This window comes from Thermobia domestica, chromosome 3 (genome assembly GCF_964235325.1).
Source record: "Thermobia domestica chromosome 3, izTheDome1.hap1.1, whole genome shotgun sequence".
Classification (NCBI taxonomy): Eukaryota; Metazoa; Arthropoda; class Insecta; order Zygentoma; family Lepismatidae; genus Thermobia; species Thermobia domestica.
Window position 1 is genome coordinate 126714944 of NC_137456.1, and position 18900 is coordinate 126733843.

An 18900-nucleotide genomic window follows, 5' to 3' on the forward strand; every position below is an offset into this window, starting at 1 on the left:
TGGGTCCGCACGTGCCGCTAAAGCTTTCCCCGTGGCTTCATGGTGGTTGCAGGTTTTTGCCATAAAGGAAAATTTCCCCTGCATAGAGTTGCACGAAATGTGAAAATTAACACAGCATACTATGAACAACACGTTCTGGAACCATTATACCGGCAGTATATTTCGTCGTTGTGTCGAAAGTCTTCATTCATCAAGACAAAGCAGCCAGTCACAGGGGTCGAACAACTGTGGCATACCTGACCCGCAAAGCGAGTGAAACTGGAATCCATGCTATCTCATATTCAGACATCCCTATCAAGTCTCCCGACGCTGCACCAATGGACTTTTGTGCTTTCGGGTGTTTGAAGCGAGCGATTTCCTTACGTCGCTCACGCACATTGACTGGCTTGTGAAAAATTTGCCAGGAGGAGTTGTTCAAACTTGATCAGATTTCTCTGAACAAAATCCTACTCCAATGGAAACTTCGGTGTCGGACAATAGTTTATAGTCAGGGTCCTCATATAGAGCACAACCGTTGGTGGAAATACGGCTTTACCCCCTAGCGTAGGGGACACAAAATCGTTTCCATAATTGTGGACCAACATTCTGTATTTAAGAACAGAAACTTAAAAGAAAGCCATAATTATTTTTAACATTACTCTACACAATGTATGATCAAAATAATGCTGTACAAAAGGGCTGTCACATCCAATATCATTTTTTGTCTGTTCCATGCTTGAAGGTAGCTTGGTTCTCCCTACATCCTTACAGTCTAAGATAGGTTTGTCACAGCATTACCTTAAACTCAAAAAGCGTCTACGCGATATGTATTAACTAGCAGCGTTCACCCCGCTTCGCTGCGGTCACCCCGGAACGCAATAAACTTTGTTACTTAGATAATTTTTACTTTTTCGCTTTCAAGTGATATGATAAAAACCATAGAAGATTGCACTAATGTTAACATTATATCGCCTGTCATTTATGTTAACCCGCCCCGCTTCGCTGCGGTCACCCCAACCCGCCCCGCTTCGCTGCGGTCATCCCGGAACGCAATAAACTTTGTTACTTAGATAATTTTTACTTTTTCGCTTTCAAGTGATTTATAGCGCCTGTCAGTTATGTTAACCCGCCGAGTCACAGGGTCATGCGGGTTGCATATAAATACCTTTATTTTTATACCTATGATGAACTAATAACAAAGGATTTGTACGTATGGACACCTGAATGGTCAATTATCTCAAGACACTGGTAATTGAAAATTAAAGTGATATGATAAAAAACATCTAGGGTCCACATCCTAACAACCCCCCAAAAATGAAAGAAATCGGTTCAGCCGTATTAGCGTGATGAGCGGACAAAGGATTTTTTGTACGTATTGACACCTGATTGGTCAATTATCTCAAGACACTGGTAATTGAAAATTAAAGTGATATGATAAAAACCATCTAGGGTCCAAATCCTAACAACCCCCCAAAAATGAAAGAAATCGGTTCAGCCGTATTAGCGTGATGAGCGGACAAAGGATTTTGTGCGTTCTCTTTTATATATATAGATATGGAAATTTTCAAAACCACAAATAAAAGTGATGAAGTGATTTGTGCATGTAAAACTTTTAGAGTTATTATGACATTCACTGAGGTATTTTTCATATTTAGTGTTATACTTGGAAACCATGAGATTTGACTAAAACGACAATGTGTGTTTGTGTAAATAAAAGAAAAAAACTTTAAAGAAAGCCATAATTATTTTTAGATGACTTAAAAAGCGAAAGTTTTCATCGAAAATTTCGGTATTAATGAATATTGAGAGATATTCATGAGTTTAAGTTAATAGTTAATAATTATGCATCAGTTTAGTTCCTTCACTAGTTTAGAAATGATTCTGTAATACGCTATTTTTCCGTTTTATATTTCCTTTTATTTGAAGTTTCGTCAAAATCACTGCACAGACTAAGAAAGGACTAAAAGTTACAACCTAGGAAACAAGTAAACTCTTTCTATATATACAAACTTCATAAGAATGCTATCTTGTTGAGTCCCACAATCCAGCGTATGAAATTTCATTAACATTAACATTATTTGAATTCATGATATAATAATAGTCTTGAAATAAACTTGATAACTACCAACGGCAACTTTTCTACACAAAGTGATATGTATTCTTCGTTTATTTAACTTTTGTATGATACAGCTCCGTAATTGAGTATTTTTCCTCGAGGGCCAGGTTTTTTTTATTTTTATTTATTTATTTATTTATTTATTTTACGATTATCATTATTATTTTTTGTTAAGGTTTGTTGGAGACTGGGCAGAATGGGTCGCGGTAGCTTAGTGGTAGAGCACTTTCGCTTAGTACGCAGTTTTTATTTATTCTATGCCATGATACCTTGTGGTGGACTACATCGTGTCCTTGGATTTTCTTATTCTGCATTATCCTGATTCCACTAATTATGTTACCATTGTGCCCTTGCATTTCTCACTTATCCTACTTTAGTCTATGGATCATAACCGTGGCGTTAAACTGAAATTACATTAGGTTGCGAAACAAACTTTATTCTGAATAATGTCATTAAAGAAACCACTAAAGTTCATATAATGAAACTTTTTTTTTTCCTTTTCTTTCCAGACAGAAGCTATCGGAATTAGATGAAATTACCAATCGCTTGAAACAGAGAACAAGCTCAAAGCACTTAAGTCAGCCGTCAGCAGCTGTTACTACGAATGGGAACTATTGTGATGTATATTGTGAGACAGACAGAAATGAAATAGTAGAGAGTGACAGTGTTTGTCGTAGTGACAATACTAGTTTAGATTCAGATGAATCGTATGTTAAACAAGTGAGACAAGAATCATATGATCACCACACAGTGGATGATAACTTGTCTGGAAGTGAAATCCTTAATTACATTGATACGTCCTTCAACTTTTTAAAGAATACTCCAAGCACTAGTGAGCTTAGTGATGGTACTGAATCGTTGAGAAAATTTGTTCAAGATTGTGATGCATCAGAGTCCAATAAATCTCCTGAAGATCTTCTAAATGAACTGAGGTTATCCCTTCCAAATAGCTCAAATTCCAGTGTCCGTTCAGGCGAAGCTGGAGCTTGTAGACAAAAGAATGAATTGGCTAAACCTCCAGAAATCTTAAGTGAAGAAGACCAGTCACCAGTAGAGGTTTCAGATGGTCGTTCTAGAAGATTGAAGCTGATGCAACTCGAATCTTCGCTTCGATATTTCAGCTCAAGGATTAATGACATCTTGCAGGACGCCTCGTCTACAGCTGAAGCAAACGTCTTGAAAGAAAAACTAAGAGAAAAGTTTACATCTGTGTGTGAGAAAATGGGTGTTGATAAAAATTACGAGAATGATGATGAAACCGTTCGTTGTGAGGAGAAACACTATATAGGTGAAAATGCGAAGGATGTTGGCGTTGAAGAAGAAAGTTTCGTGGAAGATCCAGTAGAGGCTTCAAGAGAAGCACCTGAGGGTGGAAATCCTGTGGAAGAACCGCCTCAGAAGCCAGGGGAATTAGGCCAAGGAAACCGCAGTAAAGGTGTATGTCATTCACTGGTCAGTTCACCGAAAGGGCGTCGATTGGCTGCACGTATTTTCCCTACAGTTGAGGTATGTTTCATTCGATTTATCTAGTTTTTTTTTTTTTTTTTTTTTTTTTTTTTTAGAAAGAATAGTTACTGAAATATCTCTATTGAATTACTCTATTACTCTATTGAATTCCCAATGCGCTTCCCGCTTTTTCTCTTACTTTCGTAAATAACCATACGACAGTTTCGGAAATTGTGCCAGTAATATTTACAAAATTGTAGTAAACTTACTTTCGGACTTCTTATAGAGCAATCGCAGCTTTGTCCCTGCTTTTCTTTTCTCATTTATTTCTTTTTACCTCTCTCTTTACGGCTGTTAATTACTCAGCAGGTTAAAGCGAGGTAACTATTTTACAGCTAATACTTTAAATCATATCCTTTTTGATATTTATTTATTTTAAAAAACATATGAAAGAATACAAACAATTGATACAAAAATAAATCATTATTCGTAATTTTGTCATGGTTTCATTCAAACTACTTTCTCTATCACCACCTGAAAGTAAACTAAATTATAAAGATTAATAACAAAAGACATACTGCGACTAACACTAATTTTGTTTTCACTTTTTTTTTCCTTTCTTGATTCATCTTACCTCTGAATCTGTTAGTCTGTTTTTGATTATTGTCAGTATTTTTTCTAGTCATACTGAACAATCACAGATAACACACATAAGTAATAAAACAAAACATTAAACACACAGAGTAAAATGAGGTTTGTATTCCTATAACACATACACACACACAAGTAATAAAACATTAAACACACACAAAAAGTGAGCTTTCTATTCCTGTTTTTCCGGAGTGTTTTCTTTTGTCTGTTAACATAATTCTATATATACGTTTGTTAGATTTCCTGTTGTTTAAATATATGTTCCGTATTCTTCTTCTTTCGTTGATTCTTCTATTCCACATGTTTTGTACTGTAATTTGCCGGTTGTGTGAATTTTTCTAGTTTTGTTTTGTCCTGTTTAATGTTTTTCTATGTACAGCTTTTAAGCTCTTCTCTGATATTTATGTCTTGCCTAGTTATATAGTGAACACAAGTACATGTTCCAGTGTTTCAGTCATTCTACAGACAAATATCTGATGATCTTGGCTGCGGTAGCTCAGTGGTAGAGCGTTGACCTCTGTTGCTTGGGATCCCTGGTTCGATTCCCCTCACGCCAGTAAACTTTATGATGAACAAACACCGTGTGCGTAGATTTTCATGGGTTTCTCCCGTTTCCTCCCACTTTCTTGATTTCACCATTTCATTCATTTCTCATCATCACCGTCTCCTTTAGCCTAAGCGACATAACCGTGGAACGTAATACTTGAAAATTTTTATTTCATTTTGTTTAAGAAAGTAAACAACCTATATATATATATAAAAAATAAACACAAAACTCAAAAATAAATACACAGTTTCAAAATATAGAATAAGTGAGTAAGGATGGCGATAACGCAAAATTGAATAAAATGTAGATATTAGAAATATTCCGTTACGAGGAAAGATTTAAGACATTTGTGAAGTTTTTGAATCGCCTCATCTCAGAAAAACGTGCAACTTCGTTTTCCTCCTTTATGATCATACATATTAAATACTTGTACATGTAACGAACACCTATAAATCAAGTTTTAAATTTAAATGAAATCAAATCGGGAATACGAGCTCGCAGATCTGTTTGAAAATTGAATACGGGTCTACATATAAAAAGAAACAATTTTACCATTGTCTTCTTAATTCGTGCGATTAGTATGTAGTACGTTGACTGGAAGAAACAAAAATCGATATAGTTTTCAAACCTGGCCGAAGTATTATTTTAACGTTGTTGGTTCATATTATTCAAAATGTTTTCATTCGATGCATTGTTCTATGCCTTCAGATAGACTCCAAGCTAAACTGTAATTTTTTGACTATTAAAGTAGCATATTTTTTCTTGAATTCTTTACTTGTACGTAAAGTAGTTTTTTAATTTTTTTTTTAATACGAAGTTAGAAGTTTATTTTATTTTATTTTCAAATAACATTACTATATTTGAACGAACATATGCCATTATATGAAAAAGACTAATCATGGAAAGAGAAAATAGTGTTCGCAGAAACTCATTAAATTAGAATTTAGGCGAAGAACCTTTCAGGCAAACTAAAAGTTAAATTCAGATGTAGAAATTCATTTCATCTGATGGCATTCACTATAGGATACCATCTGAATGTGGTTGAAGTGAGGAACGGGGGGGAGGGGGAAGATGATTTGATAAATTGATTACACCAGGAGTTAAGTTTTTCGTAGACTTTTAGAGATAATAGAAATTATGGCATTATCTCCAGCTAATTATTAGATTAATCGTTTAATTATAGATTAATCGTTTGTTAGATACATATTCTATCACTCCTGATACTTCAAACAGATTATATAGAATATGCTTGTTACATTCATAGGCTAAATTGATGAAATACCAAGAAATATAAAAGAGAAGAAGGGACATTGATACCTTCATGTAATAATCTTTATCAATTCTATTCTGCAGTTCGCTCCTTCTTCCACTTTCACTTGCATATATATAATATCAACAACAACCATTGTCAAATTACTGTTAGGTAAATCTTTCTAATTCTCCATAACCCTCTTTCTGGGCAATTCTTTTTCACGTTACTTATTTATTTATTTATTTATAACAGATTTCAGATACAGCACTAGGCCATTTTACACTGAAACATTTTAACAGTTTGATAACATAACAATTTAATAACAATTTGAGGTCAAGATGGTACAACACAACAGCGACATTACAAAAATAGCTTATTTATAGATGATCTGAAAGTATATTCACTTGAAAAAACGTCTACAGTTTCTGGTAACTGATTATAGGTACTGACAATTCGGTTTAGAACGGACCTTTGGACAATATTAACTCTCGCCGCTCGAGTGTAAAAGAGATCACTAGACCGTATTGTTCTAGCGGGTACGCGAAAATTGATCTGACTTAACAACTGTTCACATGATATGTGGCCATTTACAAATTTTTGCAAAAATATTAGGTCAGAAATTTTGTTTCTCGCTAGGGGTTTGATATTGAGGGATTTTAAAACGTCATTTTTTGAAGTGTTCGGAGGTGAGGTACTCGGTAGGATACAATGGCTAAAAAGAAATTAGTTACAGAATTTAATTTTCTTTAAATAAGTAGGGCAGGTCATAGACCAAATAGGAGAACAGTACTCAATAGTCGGAGCAACATATGACTTATAGAACAAGCTTAAGGAATTAGGATTTTTTATGTCAATGAAGCGATAAAGGAGTCCCAGTTTTCTCATAGCAGTACAAGATATTGTGCTTATATGATCCGCAAAAGTAAGCTTACTGTCAATGATAACAGATCTCTGAAAGAGGAGACAGGATTTATGTTCTTATGACCAATTTTGTAAATGTGTTTTATAGTTTTTTAGAGAAATCGTAAGAGAAGCACATTTTTCGATGTTTAAGCTAAGTTTCTAAGAGATACACCAGTTGAAAAGAATTGAAGCATCATGTTGAAGAGCAAGCGCATCGTACTCGGATTGAACTTGCCTGTAGAGTTTGCAGCCATCAGCGAATAGAAGCATATTGGTAGAGCGGTTTGTGAACAAAGAAGGCAGATCGTCCATGTATAATAGGAATAGAAGTGGACCCAGAACACTGCCTTGAGGAACCCCAGAAGTTAACGGGAATAAAATTAGAAAAGTAACCTGAAACTGAAACTCGTTGTGTCGTATTACTGAGATAGGTTTCCAGAAGACTAAGCAATTTGCCATGTAAATTGAGTTTGTATATAAGAAGATGGTGTGGAAGGGAATGGAAAGCCTTAGCCAGGTCCAAATACAAAATGTCGAGTTGAGAATTTTCTGAAATGCTCTCCACAGCATCGGACAGGAGAACAGATAAATTAGAAACACAAGATTTTCCTGGCAAAAAGCCGTGTTGTGAGGAGTTTCTAAATTTAGCAACAAATTGAAAAATCCTGTTTTTGATTATCTTTTCACAAACGAGATTTGTTTCATCATATATATATGGAATGAGAACGTTTCTTGGATTTCATTTTGTCTTAATTTCCAGTCAAGGATTGCTTGTTCATTGATGATCATATCTTCTTGCAGCACGTCCGGCTGATCGGCTCATTGCCACTTCATTGTTTTTTACCATTCTTGTAAACTTTTTCGATCCTTGTAATCTTGTCTGTCTTGTCGGGCAATTTATTATATACTGCTTGTCTGTGCAGTCTAGACGATGAACGTTTTTGTTAGTGTCGTATCTTCAGTCCTTTTAACAGTAGATGGAATGCATTCATTTTGCTTTAGATGTATCTGTATTTTACGGTTTCATATGAAGCTGTTCCTTTCGAATAATTTCTTGCCAACCTTTCTAGTGTGATCTCCATTGTGAAGTTAAGATGGGTGAGATATTTCTCGTCTAAATTTATCCCTACCGATATACATACACGCATGTTTGTAAAATTCTTGTGAAATATAGTATCACATAGTATTCCCTTCTCCATTCTTACCGTCTTTGTATAGCCAAACAGTTGAATATTTGCACAGAATTGTTGTTGAGTATACTAATTCCCGAGGTCTTTGCCATTCGAATGCTTTTCCACAGTAGGTGAACGTAGCACCTAAGAGTAATTCATATTCATTTCTCATTTGTATTAGTTCTCTTATCATCTCAGTTTTTTCCATACTGGCTTCTCAGTCCAGCCTGCTTTCTTATTTGGACGAGGTCCAACTATTTTTGTAATTGGTGATATGCTTTTCACGTTTTACGTAGAAAATCGAAATTAATTAAAATTAACGCAGTTGACGGGTACTTCTTTTATTATGAAGGTAGCGTATATAAAACAGAATTTTTAGAAACGCGGAACCGGAAGAGGAGAGTGTATGTGTGTGTGTATTGAGGACATTTGTGCTCTGCAGTTGTGTTACAGTAATGCTATGTAGGGTGCACACAAGAATCCGTAAAGGGGTGCAGTATGGATTCGTGTGTGCGATAGGCAAGATGTCTTGTGCAAAATGAGAGGACTCTCCGATTTTCAAAGAGGGTAAATTGTGAGTATGCTATTTATAATTCCAACAGCCGAATTCCAACTGGTTGGTTGGAGTTCAACATCCTTTTGAGTGCCATGGGAATATGAGACAGACCTTCAGTTATATGCGGGAACCGGAGAAGACATCAATTAAGTCTACAATGCAAAAGTGAGAATACCAATCATTAGCGAGGATTGCTAAATCATATTCTGTGCTTCATTTAGTATTTATTGGGGCTGCGCTGGCTCAGTGGTAGAGATTTCATCTCTGGTGCTTGGAGTTCCTGGTTCGATCCCAGCTCGCGCGAAGTGGGCTTTGTGGTGTACAAATGCCGTATGTGTGGGTTTTCTCGAAGTTCTCCAGTTTCCTCCCTTCTTTCCACCGTTTCATTTACTCCTATCAAGGCTTCTTTAGCCTACACGATGGAACGAAAAATTAGGATTTCATTTCAATTTTGTGTTTATTTTAATTAAAATTTATGTCCAAGCCAGCAATAAATTTAAACATAGAATACATATCTGCTGCAAGAGGAATTGTCTGAATGTGACATAGAAACACCAGTTGTAATGATTTGAAATTGCTGAATTTTCTTACCTGTCTTTTTATATGGTCTACAGTTTTATCGTTCGTTTTAACTGAATGTTTATGTTTGTATTTATCTTATTTGACAGATAACTTTAATTTGCAGGAAAGTGATAACGCGAAAGTTCATTTGCAAGCAGAGAAGGTCTCGTCGAATGAAGACGATAGCAAAATACGCAAGAAACTCCCTTGTGATAGAGATATAGAGAGAATCGCAAAAATATTCAACTCGAAAGTAACAGACAGGTAGCAACAACTTTTAGAGTTATCATTAGTTTCGTGTATAGCATCATCTTTAAATGTTTACACACTGTGCGATTTGTGAAGTGTGATGATTATTTAGGAGAGTGAATTTGTTTTTTAACACTAATGATTCAAACTGAAACTTTTTCATTCAATTTTGATTCAAATCTCAGTAAAATAAACATCGTGTTGTGTTACTTGTTGTGGCGACACATACTGTTCTTTAAATAATCGAAAAAACGCCAAAGCTCAACTAATGTAGTACCTGATATCAAAATAATAATTCATTATTATTAATAATATTTTAATTTATATTTTGGAAAGAGAAATGTAAGTTGTTAAGATTTCTATATACATATATATGTATACATTAATGATACAAGTCAAGTGCCTTGATATCTACATCGTAACCTTAAGCAATAATTCAAACTTGTAACAGTGAAATTGTGATTTAAAGTATCTAGCTCATAATTTATTGTTCAATCATGTTGGAAAAAAAAAAAAAAAAAAAAACACTATTTTCTTTGATAACATAGTTGTTTGAACTGATGCATTGATTTCAGGATATATTTCTATTGAGAAAGAGAGAGAGAAAAAGTAGTGATTTTTCTAATTCAGTACAACTTTATTCAGAAATTATTAACAAAAGGAATAGCTTTAAAAAAATCGTCTGAATTTAAAGTGCGTGTACAGTCAGAAACAATATTAAGTATAGATTGGAGGTATAAAAAATGATAGCTCCAACCTATACTTAATATTGTTTCTGATGTACAATAAATGTCTATTGTTTGAGTTACCTTAAAATACTGAAAATACGTGCCTTCAATGTGTGTGTGTTAAGTTTGGATTTTTTGTATGTACCAATTAAGGACATTTTGGAGGCCAATTTCCACGAACAATGAATATGATTCTTCTATATTTGTTTTTATTTCTGTGGGTTTTTTTTAGTTTTTCATATTACGTGGTAATTACCCTATAATAAAATATATTTACTGTACATGAATAAGAACAGTACAAGGTTTTGGTTTCAAGGTTTGTCATACACTGTTGAAGTGTGGCAGGGTAATAAGGAAATTTTTTATCGTATTGAGTTCAGCATGTTCTTGTGTAAGGAAGTCTGAGATAGCTATCTGCCTTGCTTGGTGAATGGGTGAAGAGGCCGTTCTGCCTTATTATTTTCATATTTTCAAGAGTTGCTTTCTTTTGTATCAGTAAAGCTGTAATTCTTTTGTCCGAGAAAAAGTTAGAGTTTTTCTTCTTTCAGATGAATATTGTGTAGCAAAAGGGAGATCGAAGGTAATAAAACTAATTATGTATATGCTTGATTTTTTTTTAATATATATATATACTGATGCTTATAGTCAAAGCTAGAATATTTAATGCACTCGATATTGCTCCACTCTCAAATTTACTTTATATCTTAAACTCGATGTTATTAGGTAACGATTTCCCATATTTGTACAGGGTATGGTCTGCATTTGATGAATTATAGGTGATCCATATTTTGGTTAGTGCAGAGTTTATTCATAGGTTGACAGTTGGCAAACCATATTGTCGGTGGATGAATTATATATTAATACTGCTCAGAGTGAAAGCTGAAAAATTATTGTTAGTTTAGGTTCTCGATTTCCTACCTTCGTGTGACGAGTCATGGCTAAACGTCAAATGTCACTGTGTACAATAGAAAATTTTTAGTTTTTACATTTACTTCAGTTGAAAATCTTAAGTTCTAGAATAAAGAGAAAGCTGTCTTACACACCCTTATGAAACAAACCGTGCCTACTAATGTAACAATTGTGGATTCAATCCCCGCGTATGTTACTTTGTGGCGAGCAGTCTCGTAAACTTTTCGGATTCAACCCTTTTTTCATTATTATTATTATTATTATTATTATTATTATTATTATTTATTCTGTCTTTTGGCAGGTCCTGGGACTAATGAGGTTTTTTTTTCCTTTTCTTCTTAATTTTCAGTTTGAGGCCGGAATTTTTTCTTCCATGTTTCTCGATTTTCAGCTTCCTCTTTTGACTTCCAATATTTTCTTATATTTTTCAAATCATCGATCACTTGTGAGATGGTGACTAGAAGCGTCCTCTTCTCTCCTATCCGTTTTAAAATATCTTCATTTGTTATTCTTTCTGTCCATTTTATCTTCTCCATCTTCCTTCAACACCACATTTCGAAGCTCTCGAAATATTCTGTAACTTCCGTAATGTCCAGTCTCTGAACCATAAAGTCCAATAGTCAACATTTCTCTCATACCACAAGTTAATATCCTCTTGCCTTTAGCATCGTTTTCTTTCCAACGTACAAAGTCATGATCACGCAACATTAAGTTTTGTATTATTATGTTCAATGTTTTGTAAATATACCATATACAAGCATAGTGTAAATTTAAAGCAAAATAATTACCACGAAATGTATAATATTAGACTGTATTTATTTCATTGTAAACAACTTAATGTTTTTCCGTGTAAGAAGTTGTCATTTTAGTGAATGTATTTTGGGTTTGAATGTAAATAAAAGTTTTAACTTACATCTAAGCGGCAGTGCAATGGAATTTGTCTCAAACAGTGGGTTACTATATAAAAGAAACGCATGCAGACTCTCATTGTACGCTAATGTGTGCAATAACTACTGGAACGCTGAAGAAAGAAAGAAAAAGTGGAAAATCCAGAAATTGTGATCGGTCTATATCTAATGTAAGCAAAATACATATATTTTATTCTTTATGTATTGATGCGCAGTTATTGTAAATAATAATAGTTTTCTGTAAATTCAGTCTTGACATTATATGATTGTACAAAATGCAAAATTATTATTATAAATATGTTGGAATAGAATTGTGTATTTTATACTAAGTATATTCGTATTCCAAAATATATTTGTAATAGTTATATGTTTTACCAGAAGTATATTATTTTAGTACTGTACTTTTTGTTTTCATTGATCTTCATGATGTAATTCTGGTATTGTGGAGTGTTAAGTAATTTAAAAATTTCATGCTTTAAAATAATGGAGCCTTAGAATTAAAATCAGAATAAAATGCGAGGGGCATGTCGAAAGTTATCAGATACTAAAATTCAAATAGCATTGCCGATTGCGGGATTTAAACGCAGCCGACAAACCCTAACAAATGAACCTCGCTCTGGACATCCTAGCACCGCAATTACGGATGAAAATGTCACAACAGTAAGAAATCTTGTGAAAGAGAATAGTCATATCACATACGAGGAAATTCAGTCAACCTTTCAGATTGAATCAACTGCAGTCCAGTCTATAATAAAAGATCTCAGCCTTTCCAAGCGTTGCAGTCGACAGGTTTCACATGAGCTTACGCCTGAGCAAAAAGATGACCGCATGGAGTAGTGCTGCTATATGCTTAAAAGATTTTCTCAGGGGAAAAGTAAAGATGTTTATAATATCATCACAGGTGGCGAAACATGGATATACAACTATGACCCCGAAACAAAACAGCACTCGACAGTATGGTGTTTTTAAAATGAAACTTCACTTTCGAAAGTTAAACGAGCACGGAGCGTGGGTAAAGTTACGGTGGCATCTTTTTATCCTAAGACCGGCCATGTAGCAGCTATACAGTTAGATGATTGATATACAGTGACAGCAGAATGGTACGTTACTTATTACCTTCCGAGTACCTTTGGAAGTTTGGAGATCTCCCCATCGAAATTCTCCACTGTCTCACTTTCATCATGATAATGCACGATGAAGAAAGTGGCCACCACACACAGCAGCGAAAACTTCGAAGTTTCTACAGGAAAATGGTCTACGTATTTACTGCACCCGCCGTATTCTCCAAACTTTGCACCGTGTGATTACTTTGTTCCTAAAACCCAAGAAAAAGCTCCGATAATTTCTCTCTCAAACAAGTAATTAGGCTCTGGCAGCGTATAGTAATGAAATTCCTGATATTCCAAAAAATGAATTTTTAAAAATATTTAACTCGTGGTTTTTAACAATGCAAAAGTGTATTGATGCATGTGGGGACTATTTTGAGAAAAGGTTCCATGTAAATAAATTGATTTTTCAAAGAGTATCTAAAAGCTTTCGGCATGCCCTCGTAGTAATGGAATCAGTAGGCATAAGTGAGTGTTATTGGGTTTCGGTTCTGGAATTGAAACTGATTTTCCCGAAAGAGAATTTCCGATGAAACTGTTCCGGAACTCGGAAACGATTTTTCGGGGAAAATTTATATTGGGTCTGTAAGCGGAATCGTTATTGAAATAGATGCGAAATTACAGAGAAATGATACTTTTTTCCCATACTTTTTTAACAAAAGAGATCTTTTGATACTATAGTGGATCCCGTGATGTATCATTTCATAATTTCTCAATATAATTTACAGCTGGTAACAATCTTGAGCTAACGATGTTTGCTTGTTTTGGTTTTCAGTTTTGTAACCATAATTGATTTGTCAGAATGGATGTTCTTGAACCGAACCGTTACGTTGAAGTATATTTAGGTTTTCCTCCCGAAGCACGCCGAATTAACGGTTTTCGGTTCCATGAACAGAACCGATATATCGAAAAGTACTTAGATTGTTTTCCCCGAAGCTCATTGAATTAAAACATTCATTTACGTCCCAGGACAGGAACTTACACCTTCGTCTTCGTTAACCATTAACAGCCCGGACTAAAAGGAGTTTCGAAATGCAAAGTTAATAAATAAATAAATAGATGAATAAAAAATTAACAGTCAAACAAAATTTTATTATTTGTTATAAATTAACAAACATAGCAATGATACAAACACAAGTAAGCTTCTTTTTCCTGTAGCTTCCTTAGAGCATAGGTAGTCATTAGGTAGATTTTGGCATCAGTCTTTTCATGGCGGTGCATGAAACCGCAATCACGCACTTTCTATAATTAAAAGAAGAAGAAAATGTTATTGCAATACATTCTTTCATACGTAAATTTTCTTAAGAAGTTACCATTGAATTCGCGTTCTTAATTACAGATTTAAAAACATGCAACATGAAACTAACTAATTTTATTTGGAATTATAGTATTTTCTTTTTTACATAAATTTAGATACTTCTTAATGAGAGAGTAATTTCTTAGAAATCCCTATTTACTTCCGCTGCAGCTTGAACAGGTACGAGTTAACTCAATTTTATAAAATACTTTGTAACATAACATAATATTAAACATAACATGTGAATTTCATTTTAAAACATCGTATCTAGAGAGGAGAAAAGCATTGTTCATATGCTATAACACGCTGCATACTTATTTATTTATTGCAACTAAATTGTAATACGAGTTTTCTTTGTAATCTTAGAATGAATACGAGTTATATCTAGTTTTATTCAAATCCATATATACTTAGGTGTATATACTCTCATATAATACATTTTGAATTTTGGTAACAGTATTAGTGGGAAATCATGTATTTTGTCTGTTGTATAGTCAGCGACAAAAGTTCTTTCCGTTTGATGAAATTAATTTCGTAAATAACTTCAGAATGGAAGGACAATTTGAGTACAGTTTTCAATAAATTAAAAAGAATGTAATTTTCTGTACGTTCCATTCCTACCACTGTTATTCCCAAAATGAATTATACCAAACGGAAAGAAGTTTTGTCGCTGATTTACGTTGTGAGATCTATACGTAACGAAATGAACTCAACGGGAAAAAATTACAGTCGGATGAACTTACTCATAAAATTCCATATAATTCTATTAAGCTCTTTGCCTAACGCTCAAACACAAGTCATCCTGTTTCTAAATAAAGGAAAATAATCTGTATCCATGAAGTACGGCTTTTTCGTCATTTTCCACTGTGCATCCCCTAACTTCAAGAAATTATTTTTGGTTAACAACCTTTATTATTTATTACGTAACTACGTAATTTCTGTTCTCCAAGCAATGGGAATTGTAGAAAGTCATGGAAGAATTTACACAACATAATTATCAAAATTGAATAATGTTTATGCAAGTTATCGTGGAACTTTTTAGAAATATATATATCAGGGAAAGCAGTAAATTCACTACCTCATTCTTACTACTAGTTTAATTCTATGCAGCAGGAATGATTGAGAGAAGCCTCTAAGGTAACATTGCAACCTTTTTTTGTATAAAAAATTTTCGTGGAGCTTTTCTAATGGAGAGGTTATTCACCCTTTTATTCTCTACAATTTCAGTCCCAAAGATTCAGACAGAGAAGAGTGATTCGAGATTTTTTTGATATCTAAATAAGAAAATTTCGAAATCGGAAGGGAGGACCACTGCACTTGGAGTCCCAGTCCGTAACAATTTGCTTCAACGTAACCCAACATCTGCATTTTAATTTGTGATAATAAACATAGCAATTATAATTCATTTGTGCAAATTTTGCGTCTGTTACGCTCCGTAATATTTGGAAAGGCTCGTAAGGAATAAAGCTCATGGATTTATTACTTGTCCAAAACGACCGTTGAAATTGGTCCTTAGAAAACTAAAATTCTCACTGAATTGGTTGCATTCTCCATCCTACATGCAAATATGTCTCTCCCGTACTGAAGAAGCAGACACCAAGGATAAACATTCACATATGTCTAGTCGCACCAGAAGTTTCCGCATTGATAGCAGTCATTGTAAGACTATCGATTAACCTGAATCTTATCTTAGTAACTGAAGAAGACATCTATAAACTCATCAAGAATGGGACTGATGCCATTATCCAGCATCTCGTTACCAGAATTACTCCAGTGCTTACCTCCACCTGCAAACTTCTTCCATGTACAAAAGACCATAACGTCATACTCAAGAAGAATCTGAGGATCCTCACATCAAATAGAGGCACCTACCATCTCTCTTTTAATTCACGATAAACAAGATAGCGCACCCAGCACTTCACCTATCAGTTTCCCGCGAATAAACTCTGGGATTTGCGAACTAGACATGTTTTACTAGGACGACATAACAACAATACACAAACATCAGCTCTTAAAAGAGCCACCGAGAGAAGCACACTAGTATTTATCACCATCCTCGCCAATCGGGACGCAGTATGCAGGTTCAAACATCATAAGAACGTCCCTGATAATCGTAGCAACTCCTTCCCCCACAACGAAAGACAAGACAGCAAGAAAGACACAATAGAGAAATATTCAACGGGAAGCTATCCCACAAGAAACAACAACTTATACAGCAACAGACTCACTTCAAGACAGAGAGAAAGAAAGGGCATACGCCAGCGGAGAATCTTCAAGCTGTTCACCTATATCAGAAAATAGTATAGCATCAATCAGCGACATACAAGAACAGGAGACGACATCATCAAAAGAGGACTCCAGGGACTCTGCAGATATCCCACTCTTCAGAACTGGGGCAAACCAAGGAGACTTCGGGACCACTTCTAATACACCAAGAAGAACAGCAAAGTAGCAACAACTACAGCAGCGTCATACGAACATTACAAAACTACTCGATCAATCACCCTATAGCACCAACCCATCTAAGAGAACGACAAAAAAAAATCAACAAGACAAAAACAACCGCAACGACGACGCCATCTTCACAACGCAATAGGAAATAATCCATCCAATAACCATTACAAAATCAAAATAGATTCAAATAATCCACTCACCTTTAAGATCATTTGTCCAATATAGCCGTCACTACCTACGTTGTACCATACTTAAATGGGCGTAGACTGAATTTTGGCAGGCAGCCAGATAACAAGCAAAGTTTTTTTCACAAATTTACCAAAACTCTGGACCTAAATCCGCATGGAAGATCAATGACAAATAATACAAAATCCCAGGACTCAACAAACGCAAAAAATGGTCTTCACATGCGTCAAGGGGGGATCCTGATAACATACGTATCGGCGACCCAAAAGGGGTTAAAGAATAATACATTATCTTCTCCAACTTCACACGAATAGGTAACGACTGGGGATCGCTGTCACTGATACATCTGTTCTCCAGTAAACCAGAAGTCAGCCATCTAATCACCAATGAAATATCCGTTGGATACCAAAGATTCAAGCGGAGGCATCTTGGAAACAAGGACGACTTGCACCCTACTACATATGCTTTCAATATGGTCACACATCACAACGTGCAACAGGAAGCAACGATGTTTCAAGTGTGGTACAACTCACGACAAAGGAACCTGCGAAAAAACAACCAACACGAGTTTCTGTGCCACCTACAAAAAGACATTGTATCGGACGGGAGCCAGCAACTGCCCCTGGAGGCCTTTCAAAACACCTCCCTCACCTACTATCAACAGGATATACACACCAGCAGACAGAACGAAGGCAGCAAAGCAATACCGAGTAGCAGACCATCAGCGCCAGGCCAGGAGAGAAACATGATCAAGAACACACTTTACAGGAAAGCTAGGTTGAGAACCAACACTCCAGGAAAACCACACACCATGACACCTGCGATGGACACATTGAACTATACGAAGCGATCAACGAACTTAAAACACACTCATCAAACGGATAACTCATATTATCATCATGAATTCTGATGCAGAGAGTATTAAGTATGAGTTTGTTCAAAATCCGTCCAGAAAGCTTCAGAAGCATTCCAAGCGAATGAATAGACACATCGATTTTAATAGACGGTCAACTTCATATATAGCAACAATATAGGAGAAACCACAGGCAGAAACCTATCACCAACTATGGAACGCATAACAATGACGAAGACGAAGAACAGGAGAGTATAACTAATACGGTGGCAGAAAAGGATCGATTCCTATACATAAATAATACAATAATAGGAAACAAATGAATCTGCTAACACATGCCATCAAAACGAAAATACATGTCATCATACTGAACGAAACAAAGCTGAAACCATGATTAGTAGGGGAGCTTAAGGCAAAAAAATGGCCAAACCCTGCACTTTGTGTTAAAAAGGTACCACTCGGATATGTTGTTCCCCTAATCCAACTAAGCAGGAATCGAAGTGGCCCCACTCCGACAGGTGGCCAGAATCCAATATGGCGGCTATCAAAGATGGCCGCCTCTGCGAATTCATAGTCTTGATTTTAGAGGCATATATCTCCTTAACTAATAGTCCAATCTTCACGATTCAAAAACTAAACGACGTAGAAGACAACAGGGTCTAATAAATTGGCAAAAGGTTTTACCTAACTCTGAAATTAACACCTACAGAAATTATTTAATTTGGAACTTTACATTTCTTATGATGGAGTTTACTCATATTTTTTAAAATAACAAGTAAACGGCTGGGATTATCGAAAAAGTCGTCGTATAACTTTTCAAAGAGTGTTAAATTATCTTTCGTTTGGTGCATATTTCATTCAGATTGGTTAATAAATAACGAAGTTATGATAATTTAAAGATTCGCATTGAGTCGATTGATTTTCCCAAATGTCGAGCGAGAGTTCATTTACCGTAATAAAGCATCACTGATGGATGATACATTGTACGAAACAAATAATTCTCTTGTTATGTGTTCTTCATAAGTCC

General features: G+C 35.1%; 2 protein-coding genes across 5 annotated transcripts in view; one reads left to right on the forward strand and one right to left on the reverse strand.

Moving 5' to 3' along the window:
- LOC145680714 (C2 domain-containing protein 3-like) overlaps window positions 1-12378 on the forward strand; it is a 138674-nt gene extending 126296 nt beyond the window's left edge. For all 3 annotated transcript variants that reach the window (XM_081751646.1, XM_081751645.1, XM_081751647.1), the window contains exons 16-17: window positions 2605-3601; window positions 9308-12378. In XM_081751646.1, the coding sequence (XP_081607772.1) occupies window positions 2605-3601; window positions 9308-9451 (1141 nt within the window). In that variant the 3' untranslated portion in view covers window positions 9452-12378. The remainder of the gene's footprint in view (window positions 1-2604; window positions 3602-9307) is intronic.
- A 1776-nt stretch (window positions 12379-14154) lies between these two features.
- LOC145680716 (uncharacterized) overlaps window positions 14155-18900 on the reverse strand; it is a 91424-nt gene continuing 86678 nt past the window's right edge. For both annotated transcript variants that reach the window (XM_081751649.1, XM_081751648.1), the window contains exon 5: window positions 14155-14325. In XM_081751649.1, the coding sequence (XP_081607775.1) occupies window positions 14191-14325 (135 nt within the window). In that variant the 3' untranslated portion in view covers window positions 14155-14190. The remainder of the gene's footprint in view (window positions 14326-18900) is intronic.